Source organism: Pteropus alecto, unplaced genomic scaffold (genome assembly GCF_000325575.1).
Source record: "Pteropus alecto unplaced genomic scaffold, ASM32557v1 scaffold50, whole genome shotgun sequence".
NCBI classification, from domain to species: Eukaryota; Metazoa; Chordata; class Mammalia; order Chiroptera; family Pteropodidae; genus Pteropus; species Pteropus alecto.
In genome coordinates, this window is record NW_006431918.1 from 4,925,397 (window position 1) to 4,945,519 (window position 20,123).

The following is a 20,123-nucleotide window of genomic DNA, read 5'->3' on the forward strand; positions in this document are numbered from 1 at the left end:
CGACGCAGGAACGACGCGCGTGCATTTGAAAGCAAGGAGCGTTCCAGGCTCAGCGACTGTTGTTGAGTGTTGGCCCGTTGGGCGCTGAGGCGGGGGTGGGGTCGCACAAGGGGCCACTGGAGACCAGACTTCAAGACTGCCTTGGCCTGGACCGCTCGTCATTCCGGTCTTTACCTACCTGGTGTGCGACTGCGCCGGGCCGGTCGGGTAAGGGGAGCTTTTTTCCTCGGCTGCTGACCGCGCGCGGGCCTGGGTGGGGGTCGGGCGCCCAGCCGCGGCCGAGGCCTCTGAGTTTGCTTTCGTAACAGCTCAAGGCCTAGAAGGAAAGTTGAAGACTTTGGGGACATGGGGTTAAACTAGGAGTTCTTTTAGAAATCATCTTTGCGACCCAAACCCGAGTGCGCATCTGAACCTCGAGGTAGGCTGGAGATTTCAAAAAAACTGCCTTTTCTCGAAGCGAGGCCTCGCAGTCTGTACTTTCTACGGAAGCTCCATAGTAGAATATGACGGTTAGAACCACTGATCTAGCAAACTGCCGTTGTTTACAAAATGTTGCTGTTGGATACTGGATAACCCGAGTCTGCTTGAGGCGAAACCCCAGTTTTTAGGCACATCATAATTATGCGCCAGATGCGAACACTGGGGCTTTTGCCTGGGGCTTGTACCTGGTGGAAACGGTTCATTACCTCAACCGAGCCAACTTTTAGGGGAGGCTAAAACAGGCGAAGGATTTCTGGTGGAATGGAGGGAGTCGGGGGTTGAGAAAGGAGTGAAAAGCTCAGTTCTCTACTTTGAACTGCTCAAGTAATGTTGCTTCCAGTGTTTGGGTGAGCTGACAGCAGGTGGAAGGATTTTAACATGAGCCTTCTGAACTCCTGGATTAGGGTTGGTTGGTTTGTTTGTTTTTAACCTAGTGCACATGTTACTTTTTAACACACACAAAAAAACCCCAGTTACTAATAGTATGACTTTGGGTAAGTAATTGTACGTCTTTGGATTTCATTATTCTCATTGTTAATAAAATTGGACTAATTATTTGTCGTGGTCTTTTCCAGTTCTCAAATTTTATGTTTATATGAAAAAATGAGTGATATAGTATGTAGGAACTTTTTCCTTATGAATGAGAGCTGTAGTCTTTATAACTGCTGTGTAACTTTTCAATTTGTTTTTGTCGTAGGACCTGTAGTGATTACTGCAATGGAAGGAATCAATAATTTCAAGACACCAAACAAATTATCTGAAAAAAAGAAATCTGGTAAGATAAATATAAAACCTTTCTTCATTGTTATTGCTATTAGAAATTCTTAGTATTGTTGTAGTTTGATGCTTTATTATCTACCATACACAATTTTAGCATAATTCCTCTTTATGATGTTGATCTTAACAAATAGGACTTATTTTATAGGCCGGGATATGGTCATCTGTGAGCTAATTTTATTGACAATAGTAGATTTGGAGATTCTCCCTGGTGAAGAATCAACTTAACTTGAACCATTAAGGAACTACTTACTTTCCCCCTCTCAAACATGCATTGCTCTTGTGAGGGAAATATATTAACAGTTAGATATGAATATGCAAGATGACCCTTAGTGCAGAGCATATACAAAGATGGTCAAAATTATGAAATGTTTAGAAGATAACGTAGAAGAAAATCTTGTTCATTTTTAGTATATAGATTTTTGTATCTTGATCTTGTATCCTGCAATGAAATGTTTAGAAGATAACGTAGAAAAAAACCTTGTTCATTTTTAGTATATAGATTTTTGTATCTTGATTTTGTATCCTGCAACGAAATGTCTAGAAGATAATGTAGAAGAAAATCTTGTTCATTTCTGGTATATAAATTTTTGTATCTTGATCCTATATCCTGCAACCATGCTAAGCTTGCTTATTCTAGTAGCTTTTTAATAGATTGCTTAAGGTATTGTACATTATACAGAGTTTGTAATGTAGGTGAACAAAGACAGTTTTACTTTTTTCCCCTAGTCTATATTACTTTTTCTTTCCTGTGGCACTAGCTCCAGTATATTTTTGAGTAGAAGAGGTGTGAGTAGACTTACTTGTCTTGTTCACAATAATGTATTGTATTAGATATAGGGCTTTTTTTTTGTTTTTGTTTTTGTTTTGTAATAGACTATTTTTAGAGCAGTTTTAGATTCACAGCAGAATTGAGCAGCATACAGAGATTTCCCATACAACCCCTGCCCTCACACAGACATATCAACATCCCCATAGAGTAGATGTAGGTTTTTCACAGATGTCCTTTATCAGGTTGAGGAATTTCCCTTTTCTTGATAATCATGAATGGGTGTTGAACTTTGTCAAAAGCTTTTCAGAATCTATTGAGGTAAAGTTTTCTTTTTCAGCCTGTTGCTATGGTAAATTATGTTAATTTTCAAATGTTAAACCAACTTTTTATTTCTGGGGTAAAAGCCAATTTAGTTGTGATGGATTTTATGAATTGCTTGATTTAATTTGTTGATATTTTCTCTGTTCATGAGGAATATTGCTGTCTTTTTAAAAAGTTATTATTTGGAATGTGTCTAGTTTTGGTAACAGAGTATTCTGTATTCATAAAATAATGTGGAAAGTGTTTCCTCTCTTGATGAGTATATGTAGAATTGATAGCATTTCTTCCTTAACAAGTAGAATTCACCAGTAAAGCCATGTGGGCCTGGAGTTTTCTTAGTAGGAAGTTTTTAACCATAACTTAACAGTTAATAGGTATTGGGTTATTCATATTATCTGTTTCTTCTCGTGTAAGCTTCGTTAGTGCTTTTTAAGGAATGTGTCCTGTGCTTCGAAGTTGTCAAATTTACTGGCATAAAGTTATTTATTTTATACTCCTATTACCCTTCTAGTGTCAGTAGGATCTGTGGTGTTATCGCCTTTTTGATTTCTGGTACTGGTATTTTATATTTTTCTTTCTTCTTAGATCAATCCGACTTGATAAATTTATCTTGTGAACGATTTCATACACTTGAGAAGATCATATTTTCTGCTGTTTCTAAGTACTGATAAGTACTTAGCCAGATGCTAAGGGCGATCTCCTTTCAGATCTCTGGAGCATTCTCTCTCACTCTGTGGCTTCCTTTTTAGTTCTGTGCTCCACAGATTCTAACTACTTAGGTCTCCTGACCTCTGATCCTCTGTCTTCTCAATTTCATAAGACCTCTGGGCTATGTTTCTTTGTTCTATTGCTTGGAAACTGTCTTCAAGTGGTAAGTTAGGGCAATGATAGGGCTCACTTCATTTGTTTCTCTTCTCCCAAAGATCACACCCTGCTGTGCCTATTGTCAAGTATCTGAAAACCATTATATTTTATCAAGTTTTCTAGATGGCAATTCCAGGAGCAGTTAATTATTTGTTAGCAAAAGTAGAACCCCTCTGTCTCATTTTTTTTAAATGGTCCGTAATATAGATATACTATAATTGTGACTAGTGATGATTACTTAGGTTTTTTGTTTTCTGCAGTAGCAGAAGTGAATCTCAATATTCACATATATATGCATGTATCCATGTGCATTTATGATGTTTTTGGGCACATGCCGTACTATAGGCATCAGCATACTTTTTGTAAAGGGTCAGATAGTAAATAGTATAGGCTTTGTGGGCCACATGGGGACACTGTTGCATATTCCTTTTATCTATTTTTTTACCAACCCTTTAAAAAAGCAATTCTTAGTTCGAGGACCATACTAAAAACCCCTGCTTTAGTGTTACTGTAAGATAGAGCTCCAAAAGTAGACTTGGTCAAAGGGTATCTATTTAAAATTAGGATAGTGTCAAATTGCTCTCCAAAAGATTATGCCAGTTAATACTCTTAGTGATAGTATGTTGAGAATGTTAGAATGCATTTGTAGAGGTCTTCTCAAATACTAATTTTTTATTTTTCTTTCTGACCTTTAGCATTATGTTCAACTCCATGTTTGAATATTCCTGCCTCTCCATTTATGCAGAAGCTTGGCTTTGGCACAGGGGTAAATGTCTACCTTATGAAAAGGTAAGTATAAGACTTCAGGTTAACCTTTTTACATGGAACTGTAATTCCTCTGGACTTGTAGACAAAAAAGAATATGAATATTTGAATATTTAAATTTTCCTGATCCTACCTGGCTGCTATATTCCAGTCCTAGAACCTTTTATAACTTTACCATAGCTCTTCCTGGTATACTTTTCTCCTAGGTTCCTCCTGATAGATTATTAAAGGAGCAGTAATTTACCTTATCATTTTTTCCTTGGCTTGTATGGGAAGAGAAAGGGGTTCCTGTGTGGTAATGATGCAGGATTCTCAATAAGAAAACCTCAAGGAGGACTCCAGTTGGGGGATATCAGTGACTGTTAATCCCTTTTATTTGGAAAGTTGCCCTCTCAAGATACTCTCTACTGAAAGAAGTAAAGTTTTCATTTATATGTCATCATTAAATAAGAAAGGTAAATACATGCTTTTAAAGTAGGAAAATTGTATTAAAAATGAAATAGAATCGATGCTAAATATTGTCAACAGACACCTTTTTTAAAAAGTTGGTTTTTTTACTCATTACTTGTACCTAGTTTCATGTTAATTAAGTGGCAAACATCTAAGTCAGTATGTATTCCTTAACGCATTCTTGGAATCTAGTCCAACACAGGATGTTATGTTGATGTTGTTTCTTCAGAAATGCTTTCTTTAATAAAAAGCTAATGAATTGAAAATAGCATAGCAATTATATGTAAGTAGGTAGTTTCTGAAGCATTTAAACACCACTTTGTATATTTGTATGCTATTTGTAAACATTCTTTTTTAGAGTCTAAAAACTTGTCTAAGTTATTTTGAAAGAAGGAAATTTCTCACAGGTTCATGGCTAGTCTCATTTTTTTTCCTTTCTTAAATATTTTTAAATGTAAAGTGTGTTGTTAACAAAATTAAACTGTATGTAACTTAATCAAAAGCTTCATACGGCTGATATTGAAAAATAGCAGTTCCTGCCTGATTGTACCACTCCTTGTGATGTGGCCCGGTTAGCCTGGAGTTTTCCTCTCCTGGTAATCTGGAGATTTCCTTCGCTTCTCTGGCGAATTGGATCCTCTGTTTTTCTGTTCCTCATGTCTTCCTATTTCTTAGTTTACGTCTTTTGTTTGAGGATATCTGGTAGCTCTCCATAAAAAGGTGCACAGGAGATAGTTTTGAGAATTTGCATTTCTGAAAATGTTTACATTTTACCCTCATACTTGAATGGCCCTTTTTGTTGTTTCTGAGTTAGAATTCTTGTTTGGAAATAATACGACTCCAGAAGTTTGAGGATGTTGTTCCGTGGATAGCTTGCAGTGTTGCTGCCTTAATTCTGAAACCTTTCTGATTGCTGATTCTGTTTATGGAACCTGTTTTATGTGATCTGTTCCTCTCATTCTCCTAAGACCTTATATGGTCTTCCGTTTGTCACTAGTGTTCTGAAATTTCACAGTGACATGGATGAGTGTGGGCCTCTTGGATTCTGAAAATTCATGTTCTTAAATTTTTGAGAAATTATTTTAAAAATACTTTGTTGATTATTGTTACTCATTTTTCTGTTCTTTATTTGGAGCTCCTATTATTTGGGTGTTGAACTTACTGAACTGATCTCTAATGTCCTTTTTTTTTTTGCCTGATTTTCCTATTTTCTCTGTCTCTGCTCTGTTTTCTGGGAGGTTTTTTTCAAACTTCACCTTTTGATACTTTGTGTGTTTCATTTTTGTCTATCTTGTTTTTAAATATCTGAAGGTTTTCTTTTTTTAAATGCCATCCTTAGTCTTTTGCGGATGCTAGAAATGTTCTATATCGTGATCTGGACAGTGATAACACAGGTATATATGCATGTGAAAACTCATGAGTATTTAGTATGCATAGGGTCATGAATTACTGTGTTCCTGTATGGTTCACAGGTATTCAGCTATGCCAGTAAACCTCAAGCTAAAGACCCTCTGCTTTAGCCCCTTATGGAGCCAGTTTCCAGTCTTGAGAAGCTAGGTGCTACGAAATTGGCCACTGTTTAGTGATATAGAAATGGGGAGGGTATCTAAGAATCCACCTGCTTTTTTGAATAACTTTCAGTAAGTTCAATGAGCCTGTTACTGTTAAGTCATTTACTTACATCTGCTTTCCAGCTTCCAAAAGTTGTCTTTTTTTCATTATTTCCATCCTTGGTGGTGGATGTATGTCTTAAAATACCCATTTATGTCTATTTTCATGAGACTTGAGAGGGACCAAAATTATATGTGTATCTTTAAACTTTCATGTTAATCTAAAAGTCTATATTTTTAATGTTAAATCAAGTGTGCATCCCCAGAGTAAACCTAGCATAGTTTCAAAGTATTTTTTTTTTAAATATTGATAGATGTAATTTGCTATTTATGTATCTATAATATAACTGAAATTGGCTTATGATTTTCCTTTTTCTGCTGTACCTATTTGATTTTTTATTAAGGTTATACCAGACTCATATTCTTTCTATTCTCTGGAACAGTTTGTATAAGATTGAATGGTAGGTTTCTTGAAAGTTTAGTAAATTTACCTGTAAAGTTATCTAGGTTTTGTATTTCTTGTGGGAAGATTTTAAACTCTGAAATTTCTTCTTTCATCAGTTTTCTTAGTTTTTTTAAAGAATTTGACCATTTGGTCTTTTAAATTTATTGGTATAAAAGTTTTAGTATTAAAAAAACATTTACACTTCAAATATTTTTAAGATGGCTGAATCTTACTAGAAAGTAGACAACTTACATTTTTTTCTCATTTGTATGTTTATTATTATTGCCTTAAGCGCATTGTCTTTGAGTATATGGTGAAAGGTATAAAATGAATTGGTTAGTGTAGAGGTGTTATATTTGTTGTTGAAGAAGTCTTCCATTCTTTGGATGTATATGGACCAAATGTTTTTTGTACATCTCTTTTTTAAATTGTTTCTTAGAAATTAGTATTTATTACTTTACCATTCCAGAACTCATATCTGCTACATATAGTTAAGTGCTTGATGAGTAGTTAGTAGTCTGATATGCTTGAATGGAAAAATTAGAAAATAGTAATTTTGAAGTTTAAAATTTGTAACATTCCATCTTTTTCCTTCTAGTGCTCTTTTTATCTCCTTTCTAGCAATAGATACAGACTTCTCTTGTAATCAATAGATATATCAGTTATTTATCTCCTAATTAAAAAGGAAATGTAGCAGAAGTGTAGTATAATTTAAAAAAAAAACAAATTACTGTTATCTTTTTTAAAATTTGGAAGTTCTTTTTAGTCATTTGAAATATATTATGGTTTTTAATCTTTCAATACATTTTATGATTAATTTTTTTAAAGATCTCCAAGAGGCTTGTCTCATTCTCCTTGGGCTGTGAAAAAGATTAATTCTAAATGTAATGGTCATTATCAAAGTATGTATCAAAAGAGACTGACTGATGAAGCTAAGATTTTGAAAAGCCTTCACCATCCAAATATTGTGGGTAAGTTTAAATTTATGTGGTAGCAGTATTTGATAGAATAGTATTCTGTTTATCCAGAACCAGTTTATATAATCTCTTATATAGTTAATTTCACTAATAAAAATTGAGGAAGATGGTGGTAGAGTTTGGTAAGAATCAAATTAATGCGAACATTCTAAATTTGTTGTATAATATTTTTAGATGCTCAAGTATGTATTTAAAACTTCATGAGAATAGATACAGTCATTATGGTGCTGGTACTATGGAGATTTCAGGAATATAAAGTGATCTTCATTTAGATAAGTAGTGCTGGTGAAGCATTATATTTAGAATGCAGAAAATATTTTAAAATATTTTAATTTGTGATACTATTTGCAAACACTGAAGGCATTTTAAATTAGATCGACTGAATTCATTTTGTAAATAATAGCTGTTTTCATCATATCTTCGTCAGTGTTAATTAACATCTGTTTTTAATCACATTACTGTAAAAAACAAATATTACTGTTGTTCTTCCCTATCATAATAAGAAAATGTTATGTTTCTTTAAGGTTATCGTGCTTTCACTGAAGCCAGTGATGGTAGTCTATGTCTTGCTATGGAATATGGGGGTGAAAAGTCCCTAAACGACTTAATAGAAGAACGAAATAAAGACAGCCAAGGTCCTTTTCCAGCAGCCATAATTGTAAAAGTTGCTTTAAACATGGCAAGAGGGTTAAAGGTAACTATGCCATTATATTTTAAATGATTTGTGGAACATTAAGAAGCTAAATATGTACCTAATTACAATGTAGGATTTTTTTTCCTTGAAAGACAGGGTTGCCTTAAGTTAAAGTTAGTTGCCTTATAGAATCTCACTGCAGTGCACTATTTCCTTATTATGATCAGCAAAGTATTGTTTGAGGCCTTCACATAGCCTCAGATAACCCAAGTCAGGTAATTTTGCTTATAGAGATCACATGTTAGATTTAGTTACAAAGATTAATAAATTTAACACAAATTTAGTAATTATTCCTGAGAGTATAGCCTAACCCCTATTGATTGTAAATAGCCTCTTAAATATTGCTTTGGTGGGTAATAAGTTTTGGATATCGTGAGTCTACATCTATAGGTCAAATGAGAAAAACCCTCTCAATGTTGTACAAATAAATGATCATGCCTTTGGATAGATACAGTGTAAGAAGTAAAAAGAATTCTGTATCCTAATTAATTGAAACAGAAGTAATGATAGCTCCAGAAAACTGTTGGATGACTCAGAAGTGAGTCATGGTAATCATACAGATGTCAAAGTTGCATGTTAAGAATTGAAATAAAATTGATTCATGAAATGTGAGACTAGAAAAAAAGCAGTATTTTTATATATGTATATTTTAATACATGTATAGAAAACCCAATTTTAACTGGATAGGACAAACTAATAATTTGAATTATTTAATAAGTAATGATTTTAAATGTTTGTGTATAATGGGATTAATATAAATATATTTGAGTATATTAAATTTGATGGTCAACATTTAAAGCATGATGAGTGTTTCAAGTTATAAACCAAGATTTGTCTCTATCATTTTCAAGCCCAAGCACAAAGTACTTGCTCAAATGCTGATAAATAAACATGTAACAGTTTTGTAGGACATTTTTTATTATGTGTAGATATCATTAGTTGTCCATTCTAAGAAAGGGTTAATGTGTGAAACAAAATATTGTCTTAGATTACATTCTGCTTCCTCCTCTGCTTGTGAATAATGTGTAGCCCTAAGTCTTCTGTTGTTATGTTGTTATGCTGTTATCTCAGCAATTCATTTGAAGAAAAGATGCGTCATTGTGAAGATTCCAAAATTGTTTCTAAAAATTGCTAGCGTCAAGTAAAATTGTGATATATTTTGAAGTCTGCAGTAGCATCTTTTCATCTAAAAGTATGTGAGATAGGTTTGAAAATTAAAAGTTAGCTTACCTTTAGACATTGATTTCCAAAGAATCCTTTAGTTTTCTGGTCAGAATGGCAGATCAAGATAACATGGGATGTTCCCTTTGCAAGCTTCAAATAATTTGAAATGATGGGCAGGTAAAATCTTGTAGTTTAGGAAGGGAGTTCACGTTGTGACTTTTTGTTTGAAGGTTATATATATCTTTTATTAGTTTGTATTTTTGCTCAGGTGTGTTAAATTTTCCACTATTTTAGTATCTCCACCAAGAAAAGAAACTGCTTCATGGAGACATAAAGTCTTCAAATGTTGTAATTAAAGGTAATTTTGAAACAATTAAAATCTGTGATGTTGGAGTATCTCTACCATTGGATGAAAATATGACTGGTAAGTCTAATTTTTTAAATTTGTTTTTGTATAACTTTTAAATTTCTAATTTTTACATATTTAAATAGGTAGTAAGTTAACATTCTTCAAAAATCAAAAACTATTTATCAACAGATACACAATAAAAAGTATCCCCTCAGCCTCTAGCCTCCTTTCTTGCTACACACACAATATAAATTGTTTTCTTATTAATACATATTTTAACCGAAGATAACTTTGGGAACTATTTCTAACCTAGATTGGGATTTTTAAGTGGTAGAAGATCTGGGAATAGAAAATAAAATTGTAATTAGGTTTTATAAAGGAATTCATTTAGCATCAGCTTAGTGACAAGGTTTGGTAACCTGATAGAAGAAACTGGAGTAGAACTAAGAAAGAGGATTGCTAGTAAAGGCCAGTCTTCTGTTTTTCTTTTTTTTACTTCTTGGCTCACCCCATCTCATTCTTCTCTTTTTATTGTAAACATTGATCATTCTCTTAGGAATTTTAAGATATGTTTTTTGTGAGAACCAAGAGCCAGCCTCAAAGAGAAAGCTTCTGCTTTCAACATACTTAATAAATCACATTTAAATTTGCCTTCTTATATGAGTATAAGGTAAAGCAAATGAATGAATGAATTAGAAAAATCAATGAATACTACAATATCCCAGTATGATCTGTTTTATTTTAGAACATGTCAAAGTGAATGTAAAATTCATCCTTGAGGATACATTTTCAAACATAGCTAGGAAAGCTTTATGAAAGAATGTTGAGTAGGAATTTTCCCGACCAGACATTAAGAAGTATTATAAAGCTATAGTAATTAAAGCAGTGATATTCATGCCAAAATAGAATCAAAAAGTAGTCTGAAATATATGTCATTTGTTATATGGTAGAGGTGACATTTTTGAATCAATAAGAAAGTAGTTGAGTCAAATGATGATGTCTGGACATTTTAGAAAAAATAGAACTTTTCTATTCCTCACACTGTAATCCCCATAGATTGTAGATTGAAAAAAAAAAAAGTAGTAGAAAAATTATAATAAGCACACCTTGGCTGGTATGCCTATTAAATTAACATTGGGCTTAAGAAGGACATCAAAGCTAGAAACCATTTTTAAAAAGCCATGGCAACTGAAAAATGCTTTGAAAAATGATCTGTATGCTATATGAGCAACAGTATAGATTAACATGTACTCTCAAACACTAGTAGATATTGCAATTGGTGTATCATTCAGTTCACGGTAAGTTTTGCTCTGGTAACATAGATCCTCAAAAACCTCAGTAGCTTAAAATAACCGGAGCTTAGTATTCAAGCTACATGTCCATTAGGGCTGTGTTCCGTGTTATTCTCACTTTAGGGCCTAAGCTGATGCAACATATACTCTATGAAATATTGTCGTCATAGTATGGAAGGTAAAAACGCTCTAGAGTTGTGCTGTCCACTGTAGTAGCCACTAGCTACATATGGCTCTTTAATTTGTATTTAAAAATTGTTTAAATTGATTTCCTCAGCTACTTTAGCCACATTTTAGATGCCCAGTTAGTGGACCATATTGGACAATGCAGATGTAGAACATTTTTGTCACAGAAGGTTCTGTTGGACAATGCTGCTCTAGAAAGTCTTGTGCTGACAAATGCTTCATGTCAGAAATGAAATGACACAAGTCACTTCTTTTAGTACTCACTGACCAGGACTAGTCATACAGCTCCACTCAACCACAACAAGCACACTTCTTCAGTGTGTCTAAAAGGTGGACAGCGTGAACGGCTGATGAACAGCGCTAGTAACTACCACAGTGGTATAGCTTTTTCAGAGGTTAGTTTGGAAATATATATATAAATTTAAAAACCTTAAGAATGTTTATGTCTTTTGATCCTATAATTCCATTCTTAAGAACACATTCCAAAGAAATAATTGGGCAATGGAGGCATTTTTTATGATAGCCTGATACATTAATTTCTTCAAAACCTCGTTCTGCAGTGGTCAAAAGATAAAGCTAGGCTTATAGAAGTACAGAGTTGGGACAGAAATCAAAACCCATGCAACTTAAAAAAAAGCAATAACAAAAATAATAACAATCCTAATAAAAATAACTAGCACATTAAATCTTCACCGGCACCCAGCATCAGTTAATCCATAAACCCTGGGTTTGTGTTCCCTCGAATGTGTATGAGGGACTTTATTTTCAGTAGATACTTTGTATTAAAAGTAAATATCTGATCTGGTTTTCTCAATCAAAAAAATATTTGTAAACATAGGGGAGATGTCTTGGCATCTACTTAACCTGTATTCTCAGCTTCACCAGATAGTTTAGTGTTATAGTTGGCATATTGGTTCTTACACACTAAGAGAAGGGCTTCTAAGGGCTGAGGCTTTCTCTTCATAAAGTAAGTTATTCATCACTTCAAAAATAACACAAATATGTTGGGGAAAAAATCACAATCTTTTTACTAATTGTGTATGAGCTAATTTTTGTTAACCATATTGTAGCAGAACAAATGCAAAATGTAAGAGAATGTCCATCAATCAGTGATGGTTTAATTTATTGTAACACTACACAACAGATGACCATATACCCATTAAAATGATGGCAGGTTTATATTTGTAGGCATGAAAATATATCCAAATAAATAAGATGAACAGATTATAAAATAGCACCTAAATATACATTAAGAAAAGTTTGAAAAAATACACCTAAATCTTTAAAAATTATTTGTAAGTTTTGTGTTTTAATAGATAGTATATTGACTTGTTTCACAACTGTAACATACATAGGTGTTTTGTGAAAAGCTCAAATCTTAACAGTGGTTATTAGATTAATTTATTTAGCAAATATTTATAATAGTAAGTACTGTCAGGCACTGAGCTAGGCACTACGAATATAGAGGAAAATGAGATAGACATAGTCCTTAACTTTATTTTTTTAAATATTGTTACAGAAACCTCAGTCCTTACCCTTGTAGGGCTCATAATCTAGGATGGAAAGCAGCTCTTGAATAGCTAGTACTAAATAACAAAGTTATAAATTAAATAACCGAATAACTAAAGTATAACAACTATTATGATAGAAGGAATTATGTGGATGTGACACTGCCACTTAGCCTAGATGTTGAGAAAGGACTTCCTAAAAAATGTTAAGCTGAGAATTGAAGGATGAGAAGCAGCTCCAGTTTTGTTTTCAATTTGTGATAGTATCCATGAGATCTGAAAAAGGTAATGTCTGTTTAAACTCTGTAGTAAAGGGCAATAAAATACATTGTTTTTGTCTTGAAAAAGAGGAATGACTGATCATTAATTTATGATCTCATCAAACTTCAGTTGTCAGAACAATCCATATTCATAGAGAAGCAAACTTAATCAGTAACATGGGGGAACCACTTTTGTTAGCGTTTAAATTCTAATCACAGACTTGGAGTAGTATAAGTGGACATAGAGGAAATGCTCTTGTGATTGGCTAGAGCCTTCAACTGGAGCTGATACATTCATTAGACCTAGAAATCTACTCTTTAGTCTGACAGACCGCTCTAGGAACTTGACCTACTTAGACTGGGATAAGAATTCTTCCTTATTGCCACAGTCAGTGCCCATGTAGACCTGTCTGTAGACTCTTACCTAGTAGTGCATTCTATTAAGTGCCTTCTAGATGTAAGGTGATAGAGGGGAAAGCTTTTTTTCTAGAATCTTTTACTGGTCATAACCACTTTGTAAACTTTACTGTTCTAAAGCTGAGTTAAGTAGAAAGGCTGTCATAGGGACATCTTTCATTCTTACCATCTGATACTGGGTACTGGCATCTTCGTTCTCACTTCATCTTCACACAGAGCCTACTTAGTTATTAAGTATACCCAACAAAAAGTTGAATAAATGAATGAGTGCTTATTGACTGGAATCTTTAATTTCTTGACTTCTCATTTTTCCTTCTCAGTCCTGTTTTCTTCAGATGTTAGTTTCCTCTTTTCTCCACTTTCTTTGTAAATTTCTTGAGACCTTCAAGGCAGAACTTTAGTTCTGAAGAGAAGCTTTTATCATTAATCAGGCTCCCTGTTTATTTTTTCTATTTATTTGAAAGTGAATTATATTCGTGAAGTGGAGATTAATAACAATCATATACTGAAATTTTATTTTTAGTATAGTATCCTCTTAACACTGTCTAGTGAATGTTCTTTTTGTAAGAGCTTGAGTTGAGCCTAGTCATAGCAGAAGTAAAGCCTTTAAATCTGAAAAGGAAAATGTATAAAATTATGAAGTATGTTTGTTGACCACAACGGATTTAAGTTAGAAACCAATAACAATACAATATCTAGGAAACCCCCAGATATTTGAAAATACAACAACACAAATTTGAATAACCCGCGCATCAAAGAAAATGAAAAGAGAAATTGGAAAATATTTTGAATTGAATAAAAGAAATATATCAAAATGCTTGAGATATAACTAAAGTAGGGCTTAGAGGGAAATTTATAGCTCTGTACATGAAAGGCCCTAAATCATTAACCAACCTATGTTCCCTCTTAAGCAAGAAAAAGAAGAGCGAAGCAGATTCAGAGTAAGTCAGAAGAAGAAAAAATAAAGAGGAGCAGAAATCAAAGAAATAAACACTAGAAAATATTAATAAAGCCAATACTGGTTCTTTGAAAGATAAAATTGACAAATTGTTAGCTGGATTGATCAAGAAAAAAGAGAACACAAGTTGCAATATTAAGAACAAAAGACAGGTTATTGCTACAGATTATGCATACATTTTAAAGGTTAATAGATTATTACAAACAGCTGTATACCAATAAATTTGACAACTTAGATGAAAAGAACAATTTCCTTGAAAAATAAAATTTACCAAAGTAAATATAGGAAGGAACAGGAAATCGAAATAGCCCTGTATTAGAGAAACATTCCCCCAAAGAAAACCTAAGACATAGATATTTTTACTGTTAATTTCTATCAAACATCCAAGGAAAAAATGACACTGATTTTACACACTTTTTCAGAAAATAGAATAGAGATCACTGCCTAATTATTCCGAGTCCAGCATAACTCTAATGTCAAAATCTGAAAAGTATATCATGAAAAGAATCACGGATCAGTACCCTCACAGATGCAAAAATCCTTAATAAAATATTAACAAATTGAATATATTCAATATTAACAAATCGAATATAAAAAAGATAGTATATCTGGCCAACTATGGTTTACTCTAAGAAAGGAAAGATATTTTAACATTGCAAAAGTGAACACAGTGTCCCATATTGACAGATGTGAAAATGATATAGTCATTTCAATAGATGCAGAAAAAGCATTTGACAAAAATCTTCCATTCATGATTGAAAAAAACCTCTTGCTTACTAGGTATGTAAGGGAACTTAACCTCAAAAAGAGTATAGAATAACTTACAGGTGACATTATACTTAAATAGAGGACAAGGCCAGCATTCTTCCTCTGGCCAGTGTTAGCACTGTCCTATCGTCCTACCATTAAATCAAAAAAGTAAAAGCCTTCAAGATTGGAAAGGAAATGAAATTGTTCATATTTACAATTGATGTGATTGTTTAGGTAGAAAATCTCAAATCTATAAAAACTAGAATCAAGTGATGTTAGGTATTTATATAGTTAATAATTGAAAAAAAAGAAAAAATTAAAAATTCCATTTACCAAAAGGCATAAAATATTCAAGAATAAATCTAACAAAAAAGTGAACTATATACTGAACACCATAAAACATTACTAAGAATTAAGACGTAAGTAAATGGAGAAAGAGATCATGGTTGTGGATTGGCAGGATCAATACTGTTAAGATGTTGATCTTCCTAAATTGATCTAGAGATTCAGTCTGATCCCAATCAAAATTTTAGCTGGCTTTTTCATTGAAATTGGCAAGTTGAGTCTAAAATTTAAATGGAAATGTCATTCCTGGGCAGAAGCTTTAAGAGCTAATATGTGATTCGACCCTTTCCCTTTTCCCTTGTTTAGCAATCATTGAAGCATATAAATGGTATTTCTCTCAGCATAATGACAGCATAATTTGAAAATTGAAGAAACTGTGGCACAGAGATTAAGTGATCAGTTCAAGGTCACACAGCTTGCAAATGTCTTTGAACCCGGGCAAGGCAATCTAGCTCCCGTCTGTACTCTTGACTGTACAATTGTTTTATAGTCCTACCACTTTCTAAGACAATTGCTGTTTCTTTACACTCTTGCCAAATTCCCCAGCTTGCTTTCTGAATATTTAATCTGATAGGGGAAAAGTAATTCTTATTAATGAGATTGAGTGTGTTTTTTCATGTATACTGGCTACATTTATTAACCTTTAAACTACCTGTCATATCATTTGCCCATTTTTCTTTGGGTTGGTTTTTTTTTGGTGATTTCTAGTGCTTGCCTTTATAATCATTTTACCTCTGTTTTACTTTTTCAGTTACCGACCCTGAGGCCTGTTATATTGGCACTGAGCCTTGGAAACCCAAGGAAGCTTTGGAGGAGAATGGTATTATTACTGACAAGGCAGACATATTTGCTTTTGGCCTTACTCTGTGGGAAATGATGACTTTATGTATTCCACACATTAATCTTTCAGATGATGATGATGATGATGATGATGATGAAGGTAAATAACATTTTTAACATAAATCTCAATCTCTTCAGTTTGAAATAGTTTATAACTTATTTTTCTATTAAGTTAAAATTTAAAAAGCAAAGTATTTGATTTAGTGGCATGGGATATAGATTTTAGTAATACTGATGACTAATTTGGTACCATCTCAGTTTAATATCATACAAATGAGATGCAGATTAATTCAGAACTGGGAGATAAATTGAGAAAGTTGGGAGGAGCAAAAGTTACCTTAAAAACTCCCCTTCCCTGAGAACAAGATTGGAAAGCTGTCATAATAAGGGGGGAAGAGTTGATAACCATGGATTGATAGTAAATCCGTGATAATAGCTAATGTATAGGACAATTGAAGAGACTAGACTGCCGGTGGTATAATGAAAAACATACTGGATGATGAATTCTTGTTTCAGAAGGGTCAGTTTGAGCAGTCGCTAAGCTTTTCCATGATTTTATTTCAATCTCTAACTCCTTCATGAACAGATAAAACTTTTGATGAAAGTGACTTTGATGATGAGGCATACTATGCAGCTTTGGGAACTAGGCCACCTATTAATATGGAAGAACTGGATGAAACATACCAGAAAGTAATCGAACTCTTCTCTGTATGCACTAATGAAAATCCTAAAGATCGTCCTTCTGCTGCACACATTGTTGAAGCTTTGGAAATAGAAGTCCAGTGATCGCCTCACATTTGTGACTATCTGAGCTTCGAGTATGGTTCATGTATATAACTTCTGTTTACTGTAATACATTTAGATAACTATGATAATCCATAATTAGACTTTTTGAAAGTGGCCTATTTTAGGACTGTAGCACCTTGTTAATATTTGTACACCTATTTCTATTATAAAAGTATTTCATGTATACTAATAATCAGCATTTGAGTTCATAGAGGGTTTTTTATAAAGTTTAAGAAACTGTTTTAAGAAACATATTTAAGTTTGTTCATACAGATTTAAAACACTAGGAATTGAATGCTGTAAACTTTTTGTCTAACATTAATTTGGTTAGTTACTATTAATGATTTTTCTCAAATATTTTCACATATTCTCTGTTTAATAGATCTATTGAAATTAGTACTTTGCACAGTACAAAATATGTCTACATTTGCTTATCTCTTAAAACATTTAACTTTCTGCTTTCTTTTCTTAGCTGGTGTGCTTATTAAATACGGTCACTGGAAGCTGAGAGAATGTGGCTCAAAAGAGTAGTTTTTTGAGTATTTCCAACATTTTTGCTTAGGGCTTATCTTGCTCTCTCTGCTCTTCCCACATCTTTGGTTTTTACTTTCATTTATTAAGTGTATTTTCTGTACCGAGATCTATTATTTTTTATTAATCTATATCTTAAGCATTTAACATTTATGGTGTAGAAATAAAACTCCAATAAGATAATATAGAATAAAGGACACTTTAGTTACCAGAAGGTGTTTTATCTTATTTTATACTCCATTGTTTTGAGTGTTGTCATTAAACTTGAGTGAATGTGAGTAGGTTTTTTTCTCTTGGCCTTACTTTGTTAATCTGTAAAATGAGGGTGATCTGGATAAGTAGTTTCTATCTGTGAACCACAGCCACCTTGGAATTTCAGTTATTGAATTATGCTTGTGAATCTAGGTAATATGACTGTAAAAAGAACTTAAAATATTACTGTCAAATAGGGGATCTTAGAAAGGTTAGGAACAACTATGCTCTGAGCTTTAAACAACATTAGAATTCACTGGAGGACTCCTTTTGTATAAGATTGTATGAAGCAATGGTACACAGATAATGAGCATTACTTATCAAAATGTTATTAAAGTGACAAGAAAGTAAACTGAAAGCTGACTTAATTTATGGAAAAATCTTATGTACAATTTTGTATCGTGACATTAAGTTATCTTTACTCATATGTTGTGTCATTCTTATTAGGTCTGTCAAGCTGCAAAGCAGTTTCTCTTAGCCCATTATCATGAATTGCAACTTTCTTTTTAGTACATAAACAAAATGCTTTTTCTTGAAGAATTTGTTTCCAGTTCCTATAGTTGGAATATCTAAATGTGAACAAACTGATGCTCAAGGACTGGGCCAGCAAATTCACAGGACTTGTCTATGGCTGACGTTGCAAAGTGATTCCAGCATGCTTTTCTCCTTGAGTCTGGGTAGGGCTGTGATGTCCTCAACACAGGTAATTTGCTACCAGCTGGAAGGAAACTTCTTTTATTCTTGTCCTAGAATCTGTTCTTTTGGTCTCGGATGTTACCTTCTTTTTTGGACATTTGCCTCATTCTCAGGAAAGAAGAGTAATGTGACTGGATTGAGGATAGAGCAGGACTAATCTTTTTGTTGAATTATAATTGGCATATCAACACAGGCTTCTCCCAAACAACCTTCTCACCTCCCAGAATATCTCCCTTTTACTATCAGTGTAAGGATTCCAGGAACCTGTTTCCACCTCTATAAAATGGAAATAAGCAGCTACTTAAGAAATGTTGAGGACTGTTCTTTCATGCCTCCTAGTACCTACTTCATCTACAGTTTGTTGATCAAAGTACAATTCAAAAAGGTTTTTAATAATAAAAAAATATATAAATTTGTGGGGAGCTTATAGAGATTTGTAGTCTTAAATATTATATTAGAAAAAAGACTGAAGGCCTGGGGGTTCTCACTGTGCCAGATCACAGAGGGTTTCCATTTATAGCCTGCAGCGCTGCCCCCAAGTAAGACTGGTATCTTGTCCTTAAAAACCTTGAAACTTGGCATTTACGTGGCCTCCTAATAGATGAGAGTCCTTTCAGGCATCCATTTCCAGAATAAGGAGGTTTCATTCGTATTGAATATTTGCTCTGGCAAGTAATTTTCCTCCATAATCAGCTTATCTAGAGTTTCCAAAATTTTTTCAGCTGCTGTCACATCAACTCTCATAGACTTATCACGCTCTTTCACATTATGTAATGAGTAACAAACAATTCTTTAATCATTTAAACCACTCAGCTAACAGTAAATAAATTCAACATCATAGTTGGGTCCAACCTTCATTTTCAACATCTGAAGCAAACTTTTTCTTTGCCTGTGATCATCGTGATGCTGAGAGGGACATGGCTGTGTCTGGTCTTCAATCCAGGTTTAAAAGCTTCTTCAATTTTGGTAGTATCGTCTTCAGTGAAGCAGATCCCTTAACAGCTTCTGTCACTTTGTTCTTGTCCTTCAAGATCGTAGCTGTGGTGGAATGGGACATGCCTGATTAGACGGAGAGCAGTAAACATCACTGATTTTACACCTTTGTAGTCCTTAATCACTTTAAGTTTGTGTCCAGGTCAGTCACTTGAAGTGGCTTCTCATTGGCATCATTAGCAGTGGAATTTATATGCTTCAGGGCCATGCTGAACAAAACATGAGATTAAATCAAGTACAAGAGAAAATGATACCATTGAGATGTTGTAAACGCAAGATGTATGAGGCTACTGCTGGCGTAACAGCATACTGTTTTAGAGCAGACTTTTTTTATAGAGTACACTCTGAAATAATGATAAGTATAGTAAATACAAACCATTTGTTTATTAGGTATTATGTACTGTACATAATTGTATGTGCGCTTTTATATGACTGGCAGCTCAGTGGGTTTGTTTACACTAAATCACCACAAACACGTGAGTAATGTATTGCACTGATGTTACATTGACTATGATGTCACTAGGTGATAGGAATTTTTCAGCTCTATTATAATTTATGGGACCATCAACATATATTCAGTCTATTGCTGACTGAAAAGTGGCACACCACATGACTATATATACCACATTTTCTTCATCCAT

The 20,123-nt window shown here is 33.6% G+C and overlaps 1 protein-coding gene across 2 annotated transcripts; it reads left to right on the forward strand.

Moving 5' to 3' along the window:
- The first annotated feature begins 13 nt into the window (after positions 1 to 13).
- On the forward strand, positions 14 to 18,145 carry PBK (PDZ binding kinase). 2 transcript variants are annotated; one of them, XM_006906249.3, is made up of 8 exons: positions 14 to 207; positions 1,178 to 1,255; positions 3,910 to 4,003; positions 7,313 to 7,455; positions 7,986 to 8,155; positions 9,614 to 9,743; positions 16,136 to 16,324; positions 16,811 to 18,145. In XM_006906249.3, the coding sequence occupies exons 2-8, from the start codon at positions 1,198 to 1,200 to the stop codon at positions 17,008 to 17,010; spliced, it is 984 nt and encodes a 327-aa protein (XP_006906311.1). In that variant the 5' UTR covers positions 14 to 207; positions 1,178 to 1,197; the 3' UTR covers positions 17,011 to 18,145. The 2 variants fall into 2 exon arrangements, with proteins under 2 accessions (XP_006906311.1, XP_024898342.1); XM_025042574.1 differs by lacking the exon at positions 14 to 207 and adding an exon at positions 289 to 418 and having other exon boundaries at positions 16,811 to 17,010.
- The last annotated feature ends 1,978 nt before the right edge of the window (positions 18,146 to 20,123 follow it).